General features: G+C 56.7%; 1 protein-coding gene across 1 annotated transcript in view; it reads right to left on the bottom strand.

The window, feature by feature from the left end:
• EPHA10 (EPH receptor A10) overlaps positions 1-27,425 on the bottom strand; it is a 60,779-nt gene that overhangs the window by 30,011 nt on the left and 3,343 nt on the right. The window contains exons 2-5 of the mRNA XM_019512097.1: positions 25,849-26,105; positions 23,792-24,461; positions 3,392-3,547; positions 2,518-2,859 (exon numbers count right to left, since the gene is read on the bottom strand). Coding sequence (XP_019367642.1) covers positions 2,518-2,859; positions 3,392-3,547; positions 23,792-24,461; positions 25,849-26,105 — 1,425 coding nt within the window. The remainder of the gene's footprint in view (positions 1-2,517; positions 2,860-3,391; positions 3,548-23,791; positions 24,462-25,848; positions 26,106-27,425) is intronic.

Genomic DNA, 27,425 nt, shown 5'->3' with positions numbered 1-27,425 from the left:
CCAAGGCACAAGGCGTGATTCAAGCTGCAAGATCACTCCCTGAAAAGATCGCGAACGCTCCACCCACAACAGAACCGAGGCAGAGCCTGGATGACCTGGGGACCGCGGCAGAAGCGGAAGGCACCAGCATTCATTCACACCTGCTAATTTGTGTGAGTTGGCAGCAGCTCATGCCAGGCGGTGACATTCACTGGTCTGTATGAACCATCAATCCAGTGTCCAGGCTCCCTGGAATGCCTTGTGCCAGCTCCAGCCCTGGCAACCTGCCGGGTTCTGAATGCAAGCCCGGACTGGGGGCAGATGTGGGTTTACCTAGCCTCCTGAGAGCTTCTCAGGCTGCGGATCAGAGCACTGCCTTCACCCACAGCCGAGGTCACGCTGTGCCTCGAGTCATGCCAGCCAAGAGCTTGGCAGGTGAGTGGCAGGGAAAGCAGCATGACCTCAGGAGCCAGGCCAGTCATCAGCCCTGTCGGGCTTCCGGGGACAGAGGGAAGGGGAAAGGACTCAGGGAACCGGGGCCGAGCCCAGAACAGAGCCTGGAGTCCTGACTCCTGCCTCCATGCTGGTAATAACAAGAGCTCTGGAATTCGCTCGTTAGTAAGTGCCACTTGCTGGCAGAGACTAAGCAGCGTAATTACAGTTCACAGCCTTGCTTTTAATCCAACCCAGGAGGGAGCTTTGCCCATGAATGCAGGCCAGGTGCTTCTCCCACTGCCACAGGCGCCGACAGGGAGGCTGCAGGGAAGGGGACGAGATGGCAGGCTGGAAGAGCCCCCAGGCCAAGCCAGGCTGACCATGGGCAGCACCCTGGTGCCCAGCGAGGCCCCAGCCCACAGCCCCTGGCAGGCACCAGAGCACATTTCAGCCACTGCTGCATCACTCCCGTGCAGCACATTTCAGAGCCCGTTACCAGAGGAGCTGGCGCCTGCAGAGAATACCAATGACCTGGCCCCGCCACGCACGTCTGCATGGCTAATGCAGCGCCTCTGCTGCCAGGGACGGCGCCGCATGCCTCAAACGCTCCACATTAGCCCCATGCTGAGGCCGGATTAGAAGAAACACAGTATTAATTTTGCATCCCACAGACTTAAGAGCATCCTCTCTTCCCCCTGCAAACACAATAGAGGACAGTTCCTTCTCTCCTGAATGTTGCCTTGGAGATGCTCCTGCTCTTGGCTCTGACCCCGTGCAGCAATCCCACCCAGGCAGGGGGTCCTGTGTAGGGGGGACGCGGCAGGCTCGCCAGTTCCCTGTTGGGGGCAGCATCCTTGTTTCCTCCCCCACAGAGGCCACGAGCTCATTACCGCTGCCTTTGCTTTGCACAGCAGCACATCAACGCAGAAGGAAGTGGATCGCCCAAGGATCAACCCAGCCCGGCACAAATGACCTCGCAGCTCCACTCGTTCGCGCCCACACGCAACAGCCCATTCCGGCAGCAGAAATCAAAGCATTTCAAGGAACTTCCCGAGCTCCTTGGGAGTCAGCGACTCAGCTTCTCCCGTGCCACCATCTGTCACCAGAGCCCCAGCCGCCTGACAGGAGGTGCTGACTCTGGATGGCTCCTAGGATCCATTACCCCCTAGTCCTGCCTGCCTTCCCCACGCAGCACTGACGCATGTCGGGCCCCTCCCAGGGGTGCCCACTTACCACAGAGGCAAGGGTCTGCGGGGGGCATGAGGAACCCCTTGCTTTGCACTGGCTCCTCTCTCATGGAGCACCAGACAGCTGGCAGGAATGATGGCTGCCTTTGCTGGCCCCAATCCCAGCACCCTCTATTGGGAAACCCTGGTGGGAGCGTTTCTGGCCTACCCTCCTTTGCCCAGCTCCTGAGTGAACTTACCCCTAGGGCAAGCCTGGACACCACCAGCCTCTTCTCACCCAAGCCACCAAACAGCAAGGAATAAAAGCAGAGCAGAGGCTCTGCCCTGAACAGAACAGCCAGCGGAGAGGTGACTACCGTCCGGCTGGGCGAGTCCAGGCACCGCATCCCCAGAGCAGAGCCACCGGGGAGGCCCTGAGGATAGAGGAGAAGCAGGGAAGGGAGCAAGAGCATTTGCTTCAGCTGTGGGAGCAGGATCATAACGAGATCAGGGCAAAACCTCTCAAGCCAAGACAGCACCAAGCTCCTACAGGGATGCTGGGGGGACCAGCCATCTCCCTTAGACATGCCAGGAACGTCACACTTATAAGGCAGCTGCAGAGGGAGAAGCAGGATATGATGCCAGATGGCAGGCTTTCCCCACAGCACCCTGAGCTCTCCCCACCTGGGTCAAGAAAGCAGCAGCATGGAGCTCCCCCCACCCTGGAAGGACACGTTTCCCTGCTGCAACTGCCCCTGGAAAACTGGCATGCCACCTCCGACCCTCGCCTACCCCTGGGACCAGCCGTGCTGCTCGGAAGCACGGGGAACCTGCCTTTGCTTCACTCCTGCATCAGAAGAGGCCAGTCCTGAGGCCCTGCCCACAGAGAGGGACAGAGGGGGCAGCGAGAGGGGAGTGCAGCCTATGGCAACCTTACCTGTGAGGCCGGTGGAGACATTCACCTCGGCGTACTGCTGCTTCACCCAAGGGCTGTAGTCAGAGACACCATTGGCGGCTGCCACGCGGATGGTGTAGTGGGCGTGGGGCAGCAGGTTCACCAGTGTGACGGTCCGCTCCACCAGCCCTGCCTGCTGTGGCACGAAGCCCACGCTACTGCCGCATGGCTCACATAGGCCCTGGGGCGCCGCAGCACAGCACGTGCACAGCAGGCTGTAAGTGATGTCACTGCGCCCGCCCAGGTCAGCCGGCGCGCTCCACTCCAGCACCAGCGTTGACTGCTTCAGGCTGTAGACCAGATTCCGTGGGGCCGAGGGCGGGCCTGGGAGAAGCAGAGAGAGCCCGTCACCGGGACGGCCGGTTGCAGCAGTGGAGGACTGTCACCCCGCTAGCCCAGGATCCAGGATGCACGAGTGACAGCCGGACCCCAAGAGGTCAGCTACAGTACCCAAGCAACAACCCAAGGCCAGACACTACCCGTGGCCATGGGCAGGGAGTGTAGCAGAAACACACTCCCTGCCAGAGAAACCAGGCTCTGAGCCACACAGTGCAGGGGTGAAGCACCTCCGCTGGCCCCAGGCCCAACACAAGCCAGTGACTTGACAGTGCTCTCCATGGGCTAGCCCAGCACACCCTGGTCCCCCAGAGGATGATGATGCCTGCTGTCCCCAACAGCACCTGACATCAGGCCTCCCGTGGCTGGGAGCTCTATGCAGCATGCACGAGGAGTGCCTAGCACCTTGCCTATGCTATGGCAACACCAGAGACTTCCCAAAGGAGCAGGCAAGTGCTGGGGTCTGTCTGCAACCCAGGTGTCGATGCACCTGCTGGGGGAGTTCAGGTACAGGACGTACGGGTGCAAGAGGCAGACGGCGGGTCCAATGGGGACCGGGAGTAGTTCTTCTGGCATGTGCAGAACGTGGCGGCTTCCTGGCGGGAGAGGCTGTGCTCGGGGCAGGGAGTGCAGAGAGTGAGCCGGGGTGACAGCTTGTAAAACCCAGGGCGGCAGGCTGCAGAGAGACAGAGAGAGAGAAAGAGAGACTGTGATGGAAACCAGCAGCCGGCTTAGAGAGGGGCTCGCCCACTGGGGCTGCAGGCAGGGCAGAGGCCATTTCAAAGCAGCAGCCAGAGGCATTACCCCTCCATGCACCAGCTCACAGCAGGATCAGGCTTGATCCTCAAGGAAAGTCTGTGAAGAAGGCAAGCTGCAAGCGAGCACATGCCACATGCTGCCATGCGCTTACTGCGGGACTAGGCACACAGGCTCGCTGTACCTGCTTCCCTGTGCTATCTCACTCATGGGAGCCCAAACAAGCACCACTATACCCAGCTGTGCTTCTCTCCTGCTTGTGGAGGCAGCCGCCCCCACCCCACCCCACGCAGCAGCAGCTACCCCTGGCTTCAGCAGGAAGGGGCTGTGCAGCACATCACTCTGCTCTTCCATCCCTGTCTCCTACCCCATCAGCCCCCATGTCTTCAAACACAATCACTTCTGTGGGTCTGGGATGAGCTGCTGCCTACAAGCAGCCCCAACTCCCAGCACTCAAAGGGCTCAGCTGCTGCGATGGCACCTTGTAGAGATTAGGCCAGAGTTCTCTGGCTCGTTAACTTTTACTGTGTTCTAATACAAGCGGCTGCAGTGGGGATGTCAGGACAAAGTGCTAGACATGCTGCACCAGCCGGGGCTGGCTTTTATTCACAGCATCGTGGAAGGGGACAGGACAGATCAGGCATAAATCCCATGGGTGAGTGTTTCCGCTCCTGCCTTGCTTTGGGACTCCCATTGCTTTACAAAGGGGAAAAGCAAGGAGCACCCAAGGTGGAGCACAGGACCATTTGCTAGCCCATTCTCTGCCTCCAAGGCCCTGTTCTCCCCTGCGCACTCTGGAACCGGCCCCAGCATGGACTGCCATCTGTGGGCTCATAGGGTGGGGAAGGGACACTGGCTTTCTCTCCGATGACACTGCTAGCCTTTCCATGTTTGCTGGAACGCCTCACTGTCACAAGCCTAGACCGGGGCATTGCCATGCCTGAGCTCATCTTATCTGGTCACAGGAAACCAGAGATCCCACCACAGGTGAAATGGGGCGAGGGGAAAATGTGTCCAAGCTCCTGGGAGTGACAGGGGTTGTACAGAGACAGACGCAGCCAGACTGCAGGGCCCAGGTGCCCCCGAGGTCAGCAAGGGAGAGCATGTCCCAGACAACCAGGGCTACGAAAAGCAGTCGGCTGTGACAGACCAAGCAGGTGCAGGAGCACCTGGGATTCAGGAGCAGAGCCAAGCGCATGCTGTTTTGAGAGCGGGCAGGGCCACACCATCCCAGTTGATACGGTCATGCACCCGGCCACACGCCTTTGTCACCAGGGGCAGGTTTGTGAGCATGTGCACACCTGCCTGAGACAGGCTGGAGGAGCCACGAGACACCTCTTTGTGCCTGGAGGGAGCGTGAACTACCTCTAGGGCTGGACTTCACTCTACTGCTACTGCCAACCTGCCTGGGTTAGATGATACCAACCAAGAGGAAAACATTGCTACTTAAACCGCAAGCCCCCAAGCAGCCAGGCCTGGCCCTGGGCTCCCATCAGCTGCAATCCCAAATCAAAGCAATACACAACCATCCAGCCCCTACTACCAAAGGGAAGCAGCCAGCAGCTCAGGTGCTAGCAGCACCGGGGCTGCTTCTCCAGTGGATTATTGAGTGCCGTGGAGAGGTACCTGTGTGGGCTTCTTAATCATGCAAAGCTTTAGCAACAGCTGCTGCCAGCACCAGGACTAGAGTGACTGCAGTTTTATGCTCCTCAGCCCCATTTCCAGTGAGCTTGCCTCAAATACCAGATGAATTGTGACCTTCAGAAGTACCAGCTTGAAAAATGCTACAGAGGAGTGCAAATACAGCCTTCGCAAGAGAAGGCTGAGAGGTGATCTTGTGGCTGCCTATAAATTCATCAGGGGAGGGCAGCAGGGAATAGGAGATGCTTTATTTACTAGGGCACCCCCTGGAGTAACTAGGAACAATGGCCACAAATTAACGGACAGCAAATTTACGTTGGACTTTAGAAAGAACTTCTTCACAGTGAGGGTTGCCAGAACCTGGAATGGGCTTCCAAGGGAGGTGGTGCTCTCCTCTGCCTTGGGGGTCTTCAAAAGGGGACTGGACAGACACCTGGCTGGGGTCATCTGGGGTCAGCACTCTTTCCTGCCCAGGGCAGGGGGTTGGACTCGATGATCTCCTAAGGTCCCTTCTGACCCCAACATCTATGAATCTACGAGAACTCGGACGCATCAGAGCCAATGGCCCTGCAAAGTCCAAGCACATCAAACCTGACATTGAAGCACATACACTTTCCCCTCCTGAGCCACAGTCTCTTCCTCCAGAGCTTTGCTAAGCACGCCCGTGGAGACCAGTCTAACAGCACAGCGCTGCCTCTGTACTCAGCAGAGACCTGGACAAGCAGACAGCCTGTGTCACACAGCCCAGGGCCAGGGGACACAATCAAATGGCCCCGGCAGCCCCCAGGGACTGCACAGTGGCACAGAACAGAGAGGGCAGGAGCCACTTCTGCTTCTTGTCCTATAAAGCTGGGGAGGAGCTGGGTGTCCCCGGTATCTTGCTGGCCCAGTCCCACACTGAGCTGTGTTCTGCCTTGGCACTCTTCCTGCCTCCTGTCTCCAGCAATTCCCGGGTATGGGCATCCGTCCTGGAGAGGACACAGGGCTTGTTATGTCACCAAGCACTGGACGTGGGCAAGACACTCCTGCTTGTGCCCTGAGTTGGGCAGACCAGCAAAACCACTCTCCTGTGCAGACTCGGTCGCACCAACCCTATACAAGCAGGGAACATGCAGGCATCAGGGTTCGGGCCGGGCTGACAGCCGCAAACATCGGCCATCTCATCAAGGGAGACAGAACGCTTGCAGTGACCTGGTGCCTGTCGTGGGTCTCAGGGATGGTGGCAGCGGTAGGCAGTGCCCAGGGCGGGAGGGAAGGGGGACCCTTACAGAAGGAGTTTGGCTGTTCTCCTTCCTCCATCTGCAGCTGGACTGACCTGGTGCCCGTTGCAGGTCTTGACAGTGGCAGCAGCAGCCAGGGCAACCCTCACGTGGGGAACATCTGGCCATCTTCCCCTAATACCATTCCCATAGGAATATGTGAGGGTAGATCTGGTCAGGTCCCTTTTCCCTCGGTCTTGAATAGCCAGGAGAGGTGAGCTTAAGAGCAGCATTTAGCAGAGGTGGGGACAGCGAATAGTGGCTCAAAGCACTTCTGCCCAGGCTCACCAGCATCCTGAAAAGGGACACAACACCAGCACAGCTCCCCACTGCATGTGCAAGCCCCCGTCAGAAACCAGGCACGGCCCCTAGCTGTGCTGATACCCAACACTGCTGTGGGGTTCCCCAGGGGAGGGAATGGGAGACCTCACCAACTTAGGCCTCTCTCAGAGGTGCTTCAACCAGAACTTCCAAGGCAAACCAGGGCTATGGCAGGGGTCGCACAGGGTCACACAAGACACAGGGATGGGGCCTGAACCCAAGTCTGGAGGCTCAGTGCCCTGTGTGCTGCAAGCACAGAGCTCAGCAGGACAGGGGCAGTGACCAACCACCCTGGGGAAAACAGCCCCGAGCCCCTTGACCAAGGGCACACAGAAACACGGCAGCTCCGAGGCCTGCCCCACTGCTCAAGTGATGGAGCCCATTTTATAATGAAGTGGAAGCAGGGGGCATTGACCTGATGCCAGACCCATCTCCCAGGAGGATATTAGAGTCTTACGATAATCAGTACCAGGCGAAGCTGCTAGCCAGCGCCTTGCTGCCTCCCCCAGACCTCAGCTGTCAGCTCACAATCTTATCAAGGGCAGGATTCAGTTCAGAGCCAAGCCGTGCATCTCAAACCATAATTGCATTGGCAGTAATGCATCTCCCAGGGAAAAAGACAATTGCCTGTAAGAGGATGAGATGGGCTGGTTGGAATAGCGCTAGTGGCATCTTATAACTCAGTCAAGAGCTTGAAGGAAATTCAATCTCAGCCGCCTTGACTAAGAGGAGAAAATCTCTCCAGCCATTCCTATCTAGCTGCAGCTGGGGCGGGAGCGAGGCTGCTGGATCTGAGCCCAGTGCAGGCACCAGCCAGGCAGGCATTCCCACCGCTGTGTCCACCGAGTGGGGAACTGGGCATGGAGGAAAAGATTTTATCCCCAAAGTGGGAGCCTGGGTCAGAGAAGACGCTAGTTCTGCTCGTGTCCAGCCACTGCAACTTAACAGCTTTGCTGGCTGCGGCCAATGCCTCCCCCACCCCCCTGGACAGTGCCTGCCAGGCTCTGCATCCTGCCGGGGCTCAGCTCCAATGCATTCCATTTAAAGCAGGCCAAGGCTTTTAATCAGGCAAATGTGAGCACAAGCATGTTATTGCCACTGAACCTGACCCCGCAAATCGGCACTGGCAACAATCCTGCACTCCCTTCCTGCAGCCATTAGCCTCCCCGCTAAGGGAAACACAGCTGTCACTTTGCAGCAAGGCAGGGCAAGGACCTGGGTCACAGAACACCCCACAGACACGTGCAGGCAGGAGATGAACGACTGGGTGGGAGTGGTGTCACCACATGGGTCCTGGAATGGAGCCTCAAGCATTTCCCGTTAATGCTAATCTGAAAACTGCATCAGCCCCCGTCGCCCACGTGGCACCCAGGACAGCACCAAGACTGAAGCCAGGCATGAGCCAGGTGGCCCTGCTGCATGTGCTCTCAGGGAAGACCCCCAACCCCAGGTGCCCAGTCATGGGGCAGGGGACAGCAAGGTTAAGAGGAAGCCTCTGCCAGAAGGATGGAGCGGAGAGGAACTGGACTGGCTGCTTTAGCTCTGGCTTGTCCCACAAGCTGGAGTTAAAAGCCTCCTTCCTGTCCTCGCCCCCAGCTTTACCTGCTGCATGTTGTAAAGCAGGGCAGACAAACACTGGGCTGGGCTGGGTCAGTGCAGGATGACCCTGCCTTGAGCAGGGGCTGGATGAGACATGACCCCTGCCAGCCCAGCTGTGCTAGGACTTTATGCCTCTGCCCCGGCTCCGGATGCCCAATTGCCTTGCCCAGGAAAAAAAACTGTTCCTCACCTGCTCCGTTTTGGAGCCAAGGGCAAAGCTCTGCACACAAAGGGCACTCTGATGGAGGCAGAAGGTGTCATTATCCATGCTGGCCTCAATTCCTTCCTCTCTCCCACTTACTTTCTCTAGATGTGAAACATTTCAACACCAACTGGACGAGCTTTCCCAACTGCAGTCCCGCAACAGCCACCATGCCATCCCAGCAGTCCACCCTAGCTCTGTGCCCTCTGTCAAGGCTCCTGGGATCAACCCCCACGTTCACTGCCACTGTGCCATTCACCATGGCTTTGCAGCCACGCGGTCAGCCTATCTTCAAGGAACCAAAGTCTCTCCCCCTTCCCCAGCCAGGAATGGATCCCTGCTCTGAAAATCCTCCCAACCGCTGCCCTGTCCTGCTTGCTCTCTCCTACATCCCCAGCATGGCCCTGTTGGAAGTTGGATGTGTTCTCCCTTGTTCTCACTGTCTCACCTCATTTCATTCACCCCCAAACCCTGCAGACGTCGGAAAGAGACAGCCTGAGCCTGAAGGACATGGCCGGCAGCAGCACTGCTGAGCCGAAGCTCCCGGTGGGACCGGAGGAGCCGTGTGCTCACCAGACCCAATCGATAGTGCCTGCGGCTCCCCCGCACGTCTCCGCGATCGTTCGTAATTAACGCTACAACTCGGTTTCTTGCAAAATCAATACTGTTTCGTTTGCAGTGTTTGACTCAGATCACGGGCTTTTACTGCCTGTTAATTCTCCCAGCTGAAGCATCGGAGGGCGTGCAGTTGTCAGGAGGCCACTACGCAGAGGCGACAAGCTAAGGAGACAAATCCCACCGCCCTTACAGCTCCAGCCAGCAAACACAGGCAGGCTCTGACTGCGTCTAGACAGTTCAAATCCCACGCCTGTCCAGTGATGGGGAAGAGAGACAGCAGGCCGGCAGACATGGTCCCTGCCAGGGCTGTCAGGGGAATGACAGGCCTGCTCCCAGGAGAGCTGAGTGCTCCAAGTCCCCACCCACCCTGGGTGCCGGTGGCTGGGAGGCCGGTCGTTGCCCTGTGGCAGACTGGCACCACATCGTTCTGCTAAGGCAATTCCTGGAGCTCACGTCCAGCCCTCTGCACCCAAAGGAGTGGTACGGCAGGCACACAAGCCCCAGCAGGTCCCGCAGGCGGGGGGAGAGCAGGGGTTGAACTGGGAAGAGCCAAGGTACTGGAGCAGGGGGAAGGGGTCAGAACGGCCCCAGCCCTGCACGCCTGAGCACGCATCCCCACAGGCAGCTGCTGCCAACTCACTGGGGTCCCTGTACACACACACACATACCCTGTACATAAACGTGTGCACACATGTCCTGTACACATACGTCGATCCTGTGTACGTATACACACACATGCCATGCACACACACATGCCTTATATACACATGCACATATGCCCTGTCCACATACAGGCCCTATACATATAGGTGTGCATGCACAAATGTGTGCACGTGCGCACACACACACCCTGCACACACATGGGCCCTATACACATACACAAGATTTATACACACACACACACGCACGGCAGGGGCTGCGGCTGCCTTGACTGCAACACCTACCAGGAGGCCCACTGTTCCTCCCCCCAGCCCACGACTCCGTCTCTGGGGCTGATTTTTTGTCACCTCCAAGATTGATGATAGCGCCCAAAACCTCATCATTCAGCTTCCTGCGCGAGAGGCAAGGGCAGGACAGAACCAGCTGACGCTGCAATCCGGCCAGGACCTCGTTCCCTGGGCCTCCCCTCCCCAGAATTTCCACACACCACGTCTCAAGGTCACCGTCACCTTTGCACGCATTGGACTGAACCTGGGAACGTAGGCGCCTGGCAGCGGAGCACCCAGCCACGGGCACTCCACACTGTGCTGCTGGCTCTCCACCACCCTTCCTGGTACCCATCCTTCTCCATCTGCCCGAAGGGCACCCAGACTCCCTCCTCTGATCCAGCAAGCCCAGCTCTGGCACAGAGGACAAAAGGGAAGATGAGGCAGAGGGGAAGATCCCTGGGGGCACGATGGGATCTGCCCAGCTCTCGGCCCAACGCAGCCCAGCATTTCCCAGGCTGCTTCACCAGTGCTTTCGCCCCAGCTCCAATGTGATCTCGGCAGGGGCTCAGCCCAGTCCAGGCTGCATGGACGTCCCAGCCACGGGGACATGGAGCAAAAGCGTCCAGGCCTGGAACGGGTGCAAGGTGATGCAGGGTTCGAGCTGCCGCCCAGACTGCCTCAAGGTGTCGGAGGGTAAAGAAAGGCCTGGACTCGTGGAACCGGGCCCAATGCCCGTTCAAAGCTCTGCACCATCAGCACTGCTGCTTGTCCCAGTGTCGGTCTCCGCTGTCATCTGTTGCATAAAACACCCCCTTGTTCTGACGCAGCTCACTGGGGAGCGATTTCCACAGAGCCAAGCTCCCACGCACCCAGCCCGGCTGCAGGCTGGCATGCCAGCTTCCCATCTGTCTTAGCTCTGTTAATCAGGCTGCAGAAGTCGCTGTTTGTTGCGCTTCCAAGGCTTTATCAGGAGATCAAGAAGACACGCTCCTTGTCAGCAAGGACAGGAACAAGCAGATAACACTTGTCCAGCCAACACGCAGGGGCTCAGACCCCCTTAGTCCCCTTGTCACCAAACCCCTGGAAAGCGACGTCGCAGCTTCAGAATCTAGCAAGTCTCCCCCACATCATGACCTCCCCACTGATCGCCACGGTGCCTTTCCCTGAGCATCCTCCACCTGCAGCCGAAAGGGACTCTGCCTTTTTAGCATCAACCAGCATTTAAGCTCCAAAGCAGGCTCCAGCTTGTAATATGAATGCTTCATGTTCGCAGATGCTTGGCACGGCTGACAGAAGCCAACAGCAGGCACCACTCAGCCCCCTTGGAAATCAAGTTTTTGGCACCCCAAAAGAGGCATCCAAAGCCTGTGGTTGCTTTGTTGAACTTAGCCCCAAAAGGTTCAAGGAGCTAGTCTGTGAATGACGTGCCAGACATGCACTGCTGTGGCAGTCAAACGCAGGGAGAAAACACGGCTGACCTTGTAGACAGCTCCATGCCGGGCCCTGTTTGAGCACGGATGCAGCCAAGCGAGGACAGCTCATCGCCAGCCTAACTTCTCCCGAATCTCCCGTAGTGATGCTAAGCTTGGGCAAGAGTCTGTCCCCAGCAGGATTCCAGGGAGGACCGGAGAACCGTGCCGGCAGCACACAGAGCCCCTGCTCCACGCAGCTGCCCACAGTCTGGAGAGGAGAGGCTCACCCAGGGCAGCGAGCATTGGGTCATTCTGCTGAACCAGTACATTGTTAACAAAGCCAGGGCAGCAGCAGGACATGGCTAGGAGCTGCCACTCCACACTGTTCCCTCCACCCGGCAGGGAGTCCTGCCAATTCAGCTGTGAAACAACACTGGCGTCAAGCTTCCCGCAGCCAGCTCAGCCCTGCACCCTCTCGTCCGACACCAGCCCTCCACATCCTTCCATGCCAGGCGCCTGCCAATTAGCTGCAGTGCAGAGGGGGTGAGGACAGTGCTCATGCCAGGAGGAAGCAGTGGCATAGCCAGAGAAGCATTTCCTGCCAGCGCTATTCAGAGGAGGTGCAGATCGGCCAACAGCTCTGGCATCACGGCCCCTTTGTTACCTCTGCCCTGGTACAAGCCAAGCGATGGATCCTGGCCCCCTACACCTGCCCTGACACGTCTGTCATGCAGCTGGACTTGACGGGCCCAAAAGCTCCACACAGCCGTCTTCCCAGCTCCACCAGTGAGAGACCCCCCCCACCCCATGGGCTGCAGAGACCATGTCCTGTCCCACGCTGGCCGAGGCAGGGAGCAGAGGGAAGCCCACGCTGGCTGGGCTGTGCTGCAGTGCGTTAGTTACCAGGCACCCCCTGGACACTGGGTAAGCAATGCCAGACACCCTGTAAGCCAGACCAAGAGCAGAGAGGTAGCAACATGAGCGCTCAGGTACGTCAGGCACTGCAATAACCTTGAGGGGCCAGGGCACTTGGAGCAGAGCATCACCGCAGTGCCTGGTGAAGCCTCCGCCAGCAGCGGGCACTGTGTGAAAGATGCCAAATGGATCCAGCCTGGGTTGTGCCCAAGGCCTGGGTGCCAAGGCTCAGGTCTTCTGGGATCATGAGCTTCTTCCCTTCACCGCTGCAAGCCACGGAGGCAAAGTAATCAAACCCACCGACTCAAAGCTGCTTCCCCATCCTGCTGCACTGGGCAGGGCCCCATCCCCAGGAGCTCTGACACACTTCTTCATGCTGAGGACTGACATCTCTCATTGGCTTAATTTCAAATCATAAAGCCTCTCCAGATCCAACCAGGCACTGTTTAAAGAAGCCTGCAGCTCAGGCAACCCTCAGAGCCTACCACAGCCCATACTCCACAGCCCTGGCTGGAAAGGCCAAGCCATGGACTGAAACACTTTATGATCCCAAACGCAGCTCCTGGGCATTGCTAATCCCCCTGTGCCACATGCCCCCAACAGAAAGGATGCAGCCCAGCTAGCAGGCTGCTCATTTGGAGTCTGAGCGCCAGGTACCAAGTGTGCACAGGGGAGAAAATGCTGAAGCCTGGATACAGCCAAGAAAGGACAGCACGCCTCGTGTTAAACTGGCTGCTCTCAGATATTTAAGTGGTAATCTCCTGAGCTGGCGAAACCACCTGGCCAACGAGCGTCCTTGGGTAATAGAGCGGCTGTCTCGCCTTCCCCAGACACGCTGGGTTTGCAATCTCTCCTTGTCTTATTGCAAAAACCGTAATCAATATTTTGCAGGCAGTGAGCGATACTGTTACAGAGCCCCACTGCGAGGAAGAAAAGGAAATCTTGTACAATCTCTGCGCTCGCAGAAGAGGGACAAAGCCGGTGTGAAAGGGAGATCAATACCACAGGCAACCAGTTCTTCAAGGGAGAGTCATGCTCTTCCCTTTTAAATCCCTCTGAGCTTGGTATCTTACTGCTCAGATGGAGACCTCCAGCTGTGCCACTTTGGAACAAGAGGGAATTCAAAGGGAACCCGGCTGCTGCAAAAAACTTTTTTGCTAGCTAACTTTCAATAACACTTTTCACAGCCCACCACGTCCCTGGGGCCTCTGAAGGCCTCAGGACAACACGGCAGCATCGTTTGTGCCCTTGTTAAATGGTTTGAAGTACCCAGAAATGAAAAGCTAAGTCCAGATGCCCAGTCTTTGTGCCTCTCCTACAAAGAGATCTTAATAGGGAGAAATTAAATTCACTGATTTAGTCTGGAGAAAAATGAAATAGCCAGAGTGTATTCAGTAAGGCAGCCTTGAAATATCCCGCTGTGTGAAGGCAAGAGGAATATATTCACTTGAATTCAGTGCAATAGCAGTACTGAGCTGAATCCAATACAAATATTGCTCTTTATGCAGGAGTTTTCCCCAAGGACACATAAAAGCCAACACAGACAGAAGCCAAGTGCAATTTACTGCTGTCTGTTTCAATTCCCTAATGCAATTCTCCGAGTTACAGGTCAGTCAGTGCGGTGCATAGGAATGTCCTCAGATCACAACCTGGAACCTCTCCGCCTCCCGGCTCCGAGACCAAAACACTCATCCCCTCCTCTGCCTTCCAGCAGGGTAATCAGGGCACCCCCCTAGCAGCCGAATAGCTCTAACCTTCAGCCTGAGCAGGGATTTGGCAAACCGGTTGTGCTGCTTGTAATTTTCTGAGTATTTTTCTCCAAAATGAAGTGTCATGGGGTAATTTGTGCCTGGCTCTGCTGTGATTTCCATAGCCATAATTATTTCAGACACATGGTAATACAGTAATATAATATGCAATCTAGCACAATAAATATCTCCCAGCTTGATGAGCACTCCAGCAAGGAATCTGCAGGGGAAATATATTTTGTTAAGGTGTGTCTGGATGTGTGAGCGGAGAAGGGGCATCAGTGTGGGGCAGGATGGGCTCAGAATATAGGCTGTTAATGGGATGGAGGAAGATACAGCAGTGGGCCTGGAGGAAGGGCTCCAGAGGTCACAGCTAGTCCAACCCCACAGCCCTGTCCCAAACCATCCTATAAAAATCCATCATCTAAATAAAGCAAGGGGGAGCAATGTCCTGCTTCTGTGACATAAAAACCCATGAAACATGGATGCTCCCAACTCAGCTCCTCCACCTGGACTGTGAGATGCCAGGCCTGTGCTCTGCTGGCACACGAGACCCGAAGGGGCAAGGAACCAGCCTGCTTTTACTCTGACAGCTGCCGAAGCTTGCACCCATGAAACAAGAACAAAATAAAAAGCGCTTGGGTGGCTTTTAACAACAGAAAACCCCCTTAATCGGTGTTCCTAAATTTCTACCTGTCAGCAACTCCCCTTTGAGGGGGATGCAATGGTCTATCGCCCCAGGGAGACGAGGCAAAGCTGCACGGCAATCAAGGAGGCTGACATGATGGAAAATAAAAGCTTGGTGGTATTGAGTGAATCACTGGGCTCCCAAGAGAAAAATCCATCCTTAAACTCCAAGCGGTTTACTATGCATAATGCTCGGGCGGCCGCCAGAGACAAAGCTAGCGCAGGACGCACACACAGGTGTACAAGCTCATGGAGAAAGGGGGAAACAAATACCAGCAGCTGGGCACTGCGCCCTGGGAGCCATCCATTGCATCCGGGCAGAGAGGGGACGGGAGGCTCCTGAAGCAGCGTGCTGAGGGCCAGCATGTCTCACTCCAATGCTCTCTCCCATCACGAGATGCTGCCATGATGCACTATCATGACAGGGGAAGTCTCCATGGAAATGTGATATTTCAGTCTACAGCCACTGAAAGACCTTCCCCACCATGGTTGCATGAGTGTGCACCAAAGCTGGCAAAGCAGTGCACACACGTGTTCAAGCACACACCTTTTGCCAAGTCCGGGGTCCAACCACACTGGCATGTGGGAGCAGTGGACGTGGGAGGTGCAGCTGCCCCAGACCCATGTGGACCCCCATGGGCTCTGGACACACTGCTTTTCTGGGGCAGCTTAGCTGGTGTCAGACCCACCGTGCTGGGCTCCAGACACACACAGAGCAGCCATCTACATATGCCAGACAGGCCCAGGCAGGGAGGGACAGAACGCAGCAGCAAGCAGCCTCGCAGCACTGCTGTTTTGTGGCAGCCAGCTCAGCTACATGGGACCAGAGGGGCAGGAGAGAGCTGACGCCACATGCCCTACCTGCAGCAGGCAGAGAAAGCCCAGTCTAGGGAAGGGGAGAGCAGTCTGGAGGGGCAGGAAACAAAGCGCTTCTATCTGCTCCTCCACGACAGGCAGCCGAGGCTGAAGGGCTCCATCACAACCTCTCAGCACCAGTGCAGGGCACTGCTGCCTTCTTACAAAGCACAGCCCTCCTGGCTGGCTGTTCTCCAAAGACTGCAGTTGCCCAAAAAGTCTGAAGAGGGTTGACAGCCGTGTGCCATCGGCAGTTTAGCAGGGACAATCCTGCCTCCAGCGGCATTTTCATGCTGAGCATCTGACCCCTTTGCTGCTGTTGGTGAAACCCATCACTCAGCTCTCTACAAGGGCTCTGCCCACCTGCCCCTCAGTCAAGGGCCCAGGAAGCCAAAGCACAGAAGGCTTTGCCCTCCCAAGGTATCTGCTATACAAAACAGGTGGCATGCACCAGGCCTTCTTCATGCACCAAAGCAGAAGGGCCCTAGCTCAGGTGTATTGTCCCCTGCAGGTCTGCGGTGATGAGAGCAGGTCGGGAGGTGTCCACGAAGTGCCACACTCGTGTCTACAAATGGACGGCAACAAGGCAGACATGGGCATGGCCAGGGGGCAAGGGGCACTTCCCGGAGCTTGGGGGAGGCTGGCAGCATGTGAGACCCCTGGACCACAAGTCCCAGCAGACGGGAGAGAAGGAAGCACCCACAGCATAGACAGGCTGAAGGTTTCCCTGTGGCAGTGCAGCCTGGATTCACAATACCCAGAGCAGCAAAAGGATGGGCTGATGAGACTTGTGATGGCAGAGTCTGCTCCGTCCTGGCCCCATCTCATCCTTAATGCAGGGCCCCCAGAACAGGGCAAGCCAGCAGTCTGCTCCCCACAGCATAGCTGTGAGCACACATCAGACAGCCCATCCCTTGCAGCCAGCACTTGTGTATAACAGCAATGACTCCTGATATGGCTTCCCACTTCCGCTCTGCATTGAGAGTAATCGCCGCATCCGCTGTGGCTCCACTCGCAGGGGCCCTGGACCTCAATGAGGAAAGTCCGGCCTTCCTAACAGAAGCCAGGCTGGCAAACACAGAGCCCAGGGCAGCCAGGAAGGAGGCCTTTTAGAAGCACCCCTTGCATCTAGCGCACCTTGCTAGGAGGGCAGTGAAGCCCTGGAGCAGGTTATCCAGAAAGGTGATGGACTCTCCATCCTTGGAGGTTTTTAAGACAAAGCCTGAGCTGGGATGATGTAGTTGGGACTGATCCTATTCTGAGCTGTGGGTTGGACTAGATGTGACCTCCCGAGGTCCCTTCCAACACTCATTTTCTACGATTCTATGAACTGCAAGTCAGTACAGGCCTGGTGTGCAAATGTCTCTTTCCCAAAGTGCCACTGAGACCCTTCCTGCTGGAAGAGCAGCCTCCTGGCTCCAGAGGGTCTCTGGGCCTCACCTTCAGCCTTGCAGATGCTGGCAAACCCCAACAACCCCGCATGGACAGACACACAAAGCAAAAACGAGCATAGCTGGGTGCCAGAGCCTGATGTTTCCAGCAGGAAACAGAGAACTTTGAGAGCAAACCTGTGTGCTTATGGCAAAGCTCCAGACGGCAGAAACAAGGTCCGATGCCAGCCAATGCCCCAGCCCCCTTATTTTCCCTCCAAGCCCTGCCCCAGGGCACTCCCCAGCAGCACAGGCAGCCCAACATAGCTGGGTCCTGGTGCCACAGCTGACCCCAGCAATGCCCCGTTCCACAGTGCTGGGCCCAGCTGGCTGCACATGGCTCTGTGGGATGTCTCGCTTGGTTATTCGCTGTCAAACTCAGTTTGTCTGCCTCTACATGCTCCTGACAACATCTCTTTCCATTACAGTCGGGGGGCCTAGGGGGAGGAGCTGGTCAGACAAGGCCAGAGGGAATAGGTGACAAAGCCAATACTGGGAGGAGAAGCCTCTGGGGAAACACGGGGCCATGGATGCATCCTGGCTCCCTGCAGCTTATCACAGGCCACAGGTCACCCTGGGGCTCATGGCACACAAGCCAGGGGGATGTATATGAGCGCCTAGGGCTCCCTGCACCTGTCCAGGTAGGACAGCACCCAGCACACGCCAGGTGCATAAAGCAGCATGGCAGGGCTCTGTGCCATGCTTCCAGCTGCAGGACGATTGCAAAGGCCCATCCTAGGGCATTCACACTGGCTGCAGCCAAGCTTTGAACAGGGCCTTGCTAGCTCCCCTGCCCAGCCTGCCCTGGACTGAGTTGCCCTTCAGCAGGGAGTCAGACAAGAAGCATAAGCATCAGCTGATGTTTAGGACAGAGATACTTGCTGTGTGCAGGATATCCAGCCAGAGTGTGCTGTGCTGCCCCCTCACCCCTGCCTCTGGGGCACTGTCAGATGAGGCAGCTTGCCTACTGCTGCTGATCACGAGGGCAATAGCTGTGGCACTGCAGCGCTGGGATATACCAGGCGCTGAGCAATGCTGTGCCAATGCCCCAAGCCGGCTCTGGATGTGCAGCTCCAGCCCCATGGACGATATCACCACGTGAAGCCGGGTGCAGGGTGAACACATCCCATGCCATGCTCTGTGCTCAGAAGCTCAGCCACTGAGGAGAGGGACTGGCCCATCCAAAGCCTGTGGCACAGCACGAACGAGGACGAGGAGGGCTGCAGGGCTCGGCTCCTCCAGCACTGAGGGGATGAGCAGACCCACGCAGCTCTCAGGACTAGTCGCCCAGAGCTGTTCAAAGGAGTGTGTTCAGGGATTTCTCCTCTTCTGCCCTGGGTCAGCTCTATCGGGCCCCTGCTGCCAGCTCCAGCAAGTGTTAAAAAAGGGACTGAACAAATTCCCAGAGGAAAGGAGCATCAGTCGCTATTGAGTGCAGGAGCGAGCGGCACGGCCTCTTAAGCAGAACTCCCTAGACCTCAAATGCTGGAGGCTGCAAGTGAGGCGGGGAAAACCCTGGTCAGACCCAGGTCACTCTCCCTTCCAGCCTCCGCTCTCTGCAGCTGTGACACAGGAGACTGGGCAAGATGTCTGACTCAGTCAAGGCCAAGTCTCATCTTCTGAAGGGAGGGCATCAGAGGAGCTTCTGTGAACAGCAGACCCCCTCTGGAGCTGGAGCACATACTGGACCTGCCAGCAGCAGCAGGCAGTACCTGGAGCACTGGTGCAGCAGAGGGTGTTTTCATGGTGACACACAGCTTGGTGCACGGTCACTGCTGGCAGCAAAGCAGGTCTGCGGCAGCGAGGAAGCACAGGCCTCTGCCATCCTCCCTCCTGGGCAAGCCGAGATGCACAGAGGGATGCAGGCATCCCTGAGCACCAGGCTACCTCCTGCCAACAGGAAGCTCTCAGGTGTCATTTCCACCCTGAGGATTGAGTGTGAAGGCAGAGTCAATTAGACCGGCTCCCTTGTTATGGAAATGTGCAGCTTATTTCCATATTCATGGAAGAGCTTGTCATTAGCAGGCGCCCGTCATCTGTCACTGCTCAGGTGAGGCTCGGTCCCTGTGTCGGGGATCTCACTGTAGTCCCTGTCACCCAGAACACTTGTTAGAGCGCCACATTCAATCTGAGCGCTTGTCAGTGCCCCACACTCAGCTGACCACGGGGGTGAGAATAGCAAGTGGGAGGGAGAGGACTCCAAGAAACTGGTGGTCTCCACCCTCCCAGGGCTGCTGCCCAGTTCAGCTCCTCCAAGGGGAAGCCAAGCTAGCAAGGGGGCCAGCTGAGCCCAGTCCAGGCACTGCAACCTGGCAGCAGCAGGACAGTCCTTGTGGGTCCTGCAACCCCCTCCCAGCCCATGGGTCTGGAGCACAGACAGTGCCCATGTCCCCCCATAGCAGGTGCCAGATAATGAGGCAATGCTGGGCACCGCACTGACCCTGGGTATGCCTGGACCTGCTTCTCTGAGCAGTCAGATCTGACTCTTTGCCCCAGCACCGCGCTTGGCAGGAGAGGCTCCACGTCCCTCCCAAACCTGGCTTTGGTAGCGTCACCCCCCGGAGGGGAAGACATCCGAAGGCCAAAGGAACTGCCTGCTAATTAGACCCCAGCCCGCTGGAAATGAGAACCGCTGACAGGCAGGTGCGCAGGGGAGCCTGCCGCGAACCCGCAGAATGCTAACGTGGGGCCAGCGTGCGCCACGGCTGTCAGGAGCAGAGAGAAATAAATTGAAAAGGAAACTTTGCTCCAGCACAAATTTACGTGTCTGTCAGGGAAAAGTGGCTGGCGGCTATTTTTGGAAACTGGCCTCCATCATGTTAATTCGACGTCTGGTTGAAGTTGTCTCATTTGCAACCAACCGGGCTGGCAAATATTAACCTTGGGCTTTGTTGAAATTCTCCTTGCAGATGCGAAGAGGGGTGGGATGCGGAGGGGGAAGGTGAGAGAGAGAGAACTTAGCAGCGAACGCCAGGCACAGCCTCCACTGCCAGGCTTTTTCCTGCCAGAATGGCATGGCGAGGCACTGCAGAACAAATGATAGGAATGGGCCAGCAACTGTGCCTGGAGAAATTAAGGGTAAAAGGACACAGCCACCGAGGAGCTGAGTGGCCGGCTCTGCTCAGCAGCACTGCAACAAAGCCTTCCCTTCGCCCTCCGTGCAGTCTCTGGAGAAAGGTAATCACGCATCAGCAGCTGTTTGCAAGCGCACACAAAACCACAGGGACTTCCCTAACGTGTTTACGGTGACAGAGCCACTCACTGAGTGGGGAGAGTGCTACTGCGCCCCACCCCAGAGCTAGCTGCATTTGGGGGACTGGTAACAGAGACAGGTAGGACATGGGATGAACGGTGCTGTGCAGGGAGCTGGGCAGTGAAGATCTTTGGCTTTGCTTCAGCTGTAATTACCAAGTGCCATAAATCCTATTACCCCTTTCCTAGCTGTGCTGATTGCGATGAGAAGCCATGAGCGCACCCTCCACACAGGGGGGGAGTTCAGCCTTAAATCACACCAGAGAACACTACTGAGCTATCGCTTAATTCCCACGCAAGTTGGCGTCTCCCTGAGCAAAAACGGCATCTCCCAGGCCCTGCTGCTCTCCCCTGTCCCACTCAAGCTGCCCCACACGTGTAGTGAAGTGGCCTGCTCAAACATCACCTCCTCTACAACCGCAGAAGCCCTGTGCCCAGCCAAGCAAGCCAGTTCCCACACTCCAGCTTATTACACCCAACAACAGAAGGCATCAATCGGTCAGCCTGGCTCCAGGCTTTGCACGCTCCCCACAGACCCCCCCATCCAGAGAAGACACTCAGCTGTGCAAATGGGGCACAGACCTGGGAGGGATACCACCTGCTTGCACCAATCTACACCTTTCTCCTTCCCATGACTTCATTGCCTGCTGATTTCAAGCAGGTGCAGGGAGCCTGGGCAGGAGTGCAGACGTCCAGGGGCCCACGCTTGGCTTCTGCTGAGAGTTTCAGGATACCATAAGGTTTTCAGGAGGCTGGATCTAGGGGTGGGGGCAGGGACACCAGCCGATGCTTTGTGTTGGAGGTTCCTTTGTGAAAGGGAGGATCACAAGGGTTCGAGTGGGCCTGTCCAGGCTTTGGGCCACAGAGGTCTGCACGCAGCAGCCTGAAGCTCTTGTGGGTAAGGCATCAGGGAAGACCACAGCAGCTGCCTTCCTGGCCTCTCTACAAGGGCTTCTACCCCATTGGTGCCACCACTGGAGCCCAAAGCCCAGGAGCTAAGCTGCTTTACCTGCAGTCTGTGTCCTTGGCCATTGGTCACCCTGCAATCAATGGGCATAGAAAGCAGGACAGCCTTGCTGGTGGCCTGCCCAACTCCCTTGATCTGAGCTGTGGGCTACACAGACCTCAAGCAAACAAGCAGCATCCCCCCAGCTTAGCAGAGCTGCCCTCAGGTAAGAGGCGCAAGGAAGGCAAGAGCCACAGGCACCCCTAGCTGCCAATACAGAAGGCTCCTTTTGCAAGGATCAGCAGGGGCCAGTCAACACCATGCTGGGCCACACGCCAGGAGCCACCCCTCCATGGCACCCCAACCCATATGCCACACAGGGAGACGACTGATGTGGGAGCAAAAAAGCATGATGTGGAGAGTGGGGAATACAGTGCCCTCTCTTTGCATGGGCCCACAAGGCACCTAGGTGTCTCCACCTCCACAAGAAGTAGCCCTTATCCTTGTTGAAAGAGCCTGGTCACCTCCCCGGCCCTCACCATCCATCTCTGGAAGAGACGCACTTTGTTCCATGCTAATGAACAGCCGGGGGAAAAAAAAATCCCAAAAAACTTTCAGTGCCTCCGAACTTTTTTCTGCTCTTGGACCAGCCACCAGAGGCAGCTCCGCAGAGTGACTAATGACCTGCTTTCTGCGAGAGGGGAAAAGAGCTTAATTATGTCCATTAAATTACTTCAAATATTTTTCCTAAGAGAATATGAATTATTTAAACTCAACACAGAGAAACCTGAAACATCAGCTGGGGCCTTTTGGGACTCACTATGTCAATTCCCTGCTCCAAACAGATGGGGAGGCATGGCGGGCTGCCACACATGCACCGGAGCAATGCACAATACCCAGATTTCACTCCAATTGCTTTAATGTGGTCTCCTTAAAGAGGGCATTAAGTAACTATTACCAAGAGTCCCATTAAAAGGCTGGCCTGCCTTCCAGAGGAGGAGCATAACCAGCGCCTGCCCCCCTGCGCCTGAAGCTCAGTGCTTACCAGGTCGTCGTCGTGGGACAGAGCTGATCCCTGGGCACAGCCCATTGTTTTACTGCACAGGAGGAGTGGGGCCCCCTGAGGTTTTCTGTGGCCCCACAGGCCTGCCCAGGCAGAACCCAGCTGGGTTCCAGCCCCGCGACCCTCTGACAGTTGCTGCACTGGGCAGTGACTCGTAGGATGCTCAGAAGGTGTCTGTGATTTCCAGTATTGTTCCAAAACAGAAAATTTCTAAGAAACGAAGTGCGTGACTCACACGGCTCCCACCAAGCACAAGATCAGTCCCTCCTAGTCTCCTGGGCCCTGCCAGCCTAGGGACAGAAAGCTGCTTTCTGCCCTGTAGTTAGCCAAATAGACCTGTGCCCCCCACTTCCCCATGCTCCTCTCCCCAACACCACTCAGGTTCCCAGGTAAAGTAGCTGGGTGCTAGCCTGTATCCACACAACTATTAAGAGATGTTTTTGGTCGTGCGAACCTCTCCCCTCCAGAAAATGCCCCTTCCCTGTCCCACACACCCGTGTTAGGAACATCGGTGATGCAGAGCCCTGTTACTCCGAAGCGCGTGGGGAAAGGCAGAGTTGTCACACACAACAGGTGGGTTTAGGCCACAGGGGAGTAATTTGCCCCATGGCAGCAATGGGACAGAGCCACAAGGGCATGCGCAGATGGCCTGATATGGGCAGGAAAGCCCAGCTGCAGCAACTGGCACAGGGTTACCTAACATTCAACCTCCACAGACAGTGGCATTTCACACCACGCTGGGCCCTGACTAAGACCCAACAGAACATAAGTTAAATTAGACAGTTCCCCTCCTTTACTCCAAACTCAGATAATCACTCATCCCCCCTCCAAGTCCTGTGCATTGCTTTGCTCGCACCCTCATGTCAGAAGTACCAAAGTGATTGTGGCACCAAATTCATTACAGTGACACCTGTTCAGGAGGAGCTACATCTACTTTTATAGCTGCCATTGAATGTAACCTTGCAAGTTGTGAAGTCACTGAATTATTAAGTTGTCTCCAAAGCAGGACAACGGGGATATTAAAATGACTGCAGAGCGTTATGGTGTAAACGCACCTGCCAGCGGTATTGGCCGCTGTTTTGAGCCCACAGCACAGCCAGATGTGACAGCACAGGGCCATCACCAGGGCAAAGGCTGGGCACCCTATTGGCAAGCTGGTAAGTGGTTACAAAGCCATGAAGAAAGTGACAAACTGCCCTTCCCCTCCCTGCATTGGGCACCAGGGTGATGGACGCAGTAAAACAAAATAGCAGGGAGGCAGGAATGAGTCAGGAACGGACACTTTACCTTCACACCCGCCGTCCTTCTCTTCGAAGCCGGCACTGCACGTACACTTCCCAATGGGCACCAACCACTCCCCCTCTGCGCTGCAATGCATCCGGGGAGGGTTATCCAGGTCCACTTCAGAATGGTTGACACAGGCGCCCTTCACTTCGACCAGGGTGGCGAATGCAGCCTCGGCCACGGTGTCGGGGAACACAGCCAGGTTCTGCACCGTGGAGAGGCACTTTTTGTAATAGACCTTCACAGACACCAGGGCCACACAGGCGCCCACGTCCTGGAAGCCCAGGTGGAAGCCACGCTTGGTGAGGTGCCCGATCTCCCGCAGCTCCGTGTTCAGCTTCATCTTGCGCTCGCCCAGGTCACCCTGCGTGAAGCTCTCATCGGCAGCGATGGTGTCGATCTTGGTGTGCTTGCTCTCACGCAGGCTGTGGCCCAGGTCGGTGTCCGCCTCCGCGTAGTACAGGTTGAAGGTCTCCTTGCAGGTCCCTGCCACGCCAGGGATGCTGTTGCAGTCCCGCAGGGTGAACTTCAGCTCAATGAAGATCCGCTGCCCATCACGGCGTGCGATCCAGCCCGTCTGCAGCCAATTGTTCTGGTTTGCCTCCATGACATTGCAGACCTGGTAGGTGCGGATCGGCTTGTAGTTTTCATCCACGCCGCTGATCTCCTCCCACTGTGGAAGGAGCAAGGAACAGTTACACCTCAGTAACAGCTACTCAACACCCCCCTCCAAGCCCAGACACACAGCTCCTGGCATGCACACACCACCCATCACAACTCCTGCACCAGCTGATACACAATGCCATATAACACACCTCTCTGCAGTGATCATGAATGAAGACAAGGCCCCCCACATCTTTTCAAGTGTGACCTCTGCAGGGCTTGGACCTCAGCTCCTGGCAAGGTCTGTCTCCTCAAAGTCAGGCCTGTGCTCTGGGTTTTCCTTCTCAGACAGTGCTATGCAAACTCAGCTCATGCAGGGAAGCGGGGCGGGGGGGGCAGGGAGCCAAAGCTCTCATGCAGCAAACTCATCCAATTACAAGGAAAGAGGCCCATCCTGGGAGCCACGGGCAAGGGTGCTGGCTGATGAAACCAGGAGCAGCTTGCCATCTCCCATGAGGGCCGACTCCAGGGCCATTCGGCGCAAACCCATCTCCAGGCAGCAGCAGCAAGCAAACCCAGCAACAGAGTTTCCTCACAACCCCTACGTCTCAACATGCAACTTCTCCCCCAAAGGGGAGGGCGGGGGCAGGAAACTGCCTCTAGGCACAGCTACAGACAGCCCAAGGGTGAGGCGCAGGCATCGCAGACACTTGTGTATCCCAGCTCCCTGCAAGCTGCTCTGTTTTGTCCTCTGCTCAGTAGGGAGCCGAGTGAAAACCTGAAAGAGACAGGCCTGGAAGCCAGCCACACATTAAAGCTTTAATTGACTGGCGCTCGTTTGCTTATTACAAGGCTGTAAAACTCGTTTGGGCAAACTGCTCCAAGTTTGCTGCCTTGCTGTGACACAATCGATGCAGCCACTTGCCCCGCTCCACTCCCCTGGGCGCCCAGGGCCAACGAAAGCACTACTCAATCCAGCTCCGCTGCGTGTCAGACAGTCAAGCCACTGGTCGGAGAGAAAAACCTGCCCCTTCTTTCCAGCCCACTGCTGGCACTTGGGGCGGAGCAGGACTTTGCCCACCTGCCCTGGCAGGGTTATTTTGTGACCAGAGGCCAATACCACTCTAAACCCGCGGTGGCCAGGTTGGAAGCCACTCCCTAGGGCCAAAGCTTTCCACACCCTCCCCACAGAGGCTGCACAGCACGAGAGCTCAGCCATCACCTCCCTGCAGCAGCGCCACTGCCAGCAGCAGTGCACAGTGCAGGGACTGGATCACTGGAGCCATGAGACCATTCCCCAAAACACAGAGGGCCCAAAACTGCCACTCTGAATTCATCGGGCTTCTCAGCCTATGCGGGTCACAAGTGCCGGCAGACACATTCACTGCCATTCTTGACCGGACGCCTCCACGCTGGCTGCCAGGAGCTCTACCAGTGACAGGACAGCTTCCACTTACCCCGTTCGATGGGTGTGAGGTCCAGCCCAGCTCCGCCTGGGACTCCTTGGAGTCCAGCAAAATAACTGCATGGAAGACAAGAGAGTGGGAAGTGAATTTCAAAGTCCCGTAACTGTTCTCAGCCACAGGGAAGCACCCACCCAGCTCAGCCCCCAAGTTAGGAAGCAGTGGTCCTGGTAGCTCATCCTGAGCAAGCAAACTAACAGGTGGAAACAGCAGGTGGAAATGCACCCACTGGGCAGTGCCCCAGAGGTGACCTGCCACAGGGCTGTGAAAGGAGGCTGCAGAGCCCGCTCATGCCCCTTGAAATCTCACCCATTTTCACTTCCACCTTGATCACACAAGCTCGCACCTCTGCCGACTGCTCCAGCGCCTGCTTCTATCTGCTGAGATCTGAGGTGCTGCTATAAAGTCCAAAGAACCAGCTATGGGTTAGCTTCCTGCCCAGACTTGTGGGCATCTCTCCAAACTTGCAGCAATCAGATCCATAGGGAAGACTGGTCCATTTTACAAAGACAAGGAGAAATGCAAACACACCATATTCTCACGCTCCAGGGGTCAAATCCTGACCCACTAAATCACAGCAGGTGGCTGAAGCACTTAGGTACAAAGAGCTATAAAGCCTCTGTCTAAAGACAGGTTGGCATGCAGCTCTCACGGTGCAAACCCGCCCGAGACTGCAGCAGAAAGTCACGATCCAAAGCACCCCATGAAACTGGCTTCGGAGCTTGCTCAGTAGTTTAATGTTGAAGTTCAGGATTAAACGCTGGGCTAGGAATCTCTCCTCCAGACCGGGAGGATAACAAGCAATTTGGCAATTATTGCCCAAACTTAAATAATTATGGGGAGCAATAAAACCTAACACAAGAATCAATGCTGGAGCCCAGCCATTAGACCCCACAGCGAGGCAGGCAGAGAAAAATACGATCCGAAAAGCTGCCGGTGAGGGAAGAGTTTGCAGGTCTCTGCTGCTATCTTTGGCACGTTCTCCACCAGGAGCTTCAAACTCCTGGACAGAAAATGCAGCATCTGTACGCACGAGGGTCTGGATCCCCCCAGGGCTTTCCAAGCCTGGAAACTTCAGCTCCAGACAAGGGGGTTTGTCCTGGGTCTGTGCATTCACGGGGGGATCTCGCAGCACAGACACCAGGCTGCATTACAGGGGCACAGGAGTCTGGTGCTCGCTAACTTAACAGCCGACTCCCCCTTTCTCCCCGCTCAGGCTCCTCTCGGTCTGCGCAGGGACAGGAGTGCCAACGGGACGGTCTCCCAGCACGGGGACGGCCGCTGAAACAGCAGCGTGCAGCGAGCAAGGCTCTGCGGGGGCACCCGTCTGCCAGGGGGGCACGAGGGGAGATGCACGGAACAGGGAAGCTCTCGAGTGCCCCGGTTTCATCCCTGCCCCAGCGCGCCGCGGGCACCTCCCCAAGCCTGCCCCAGACGCGGGGGCCACCGCCTGCTGTGCACCCGCGCCACTCAGCTCTCCGTCTCCACCGCCCGCCAGGAGCCAGATGTCGCCGGCCCCGGCGGGCATCGCCGCCAATCACTCGAGCGGCGACAGAGGCAGGGAGCCCGGG

Source organism: Gavialis gangeticus, unplaced genomic scaffold, assembly GCF_001723915.1.
Source record: "Gavialis gangeticus isolate Ggan-Ray unplaced genomic scaffold, GavGan_comp1, whole genome shotgun sequence".
Lineage (NCBI taxonomy): Eukaryota > Metazoa > Chordata > Crocodylia > Gavialidae > Gavialis > Gavialis gangeticus.
Note: the sequence above shows the minus strand (reverse complement) of the source record. Positions and strands in the feature narration are given on the sequence as shown.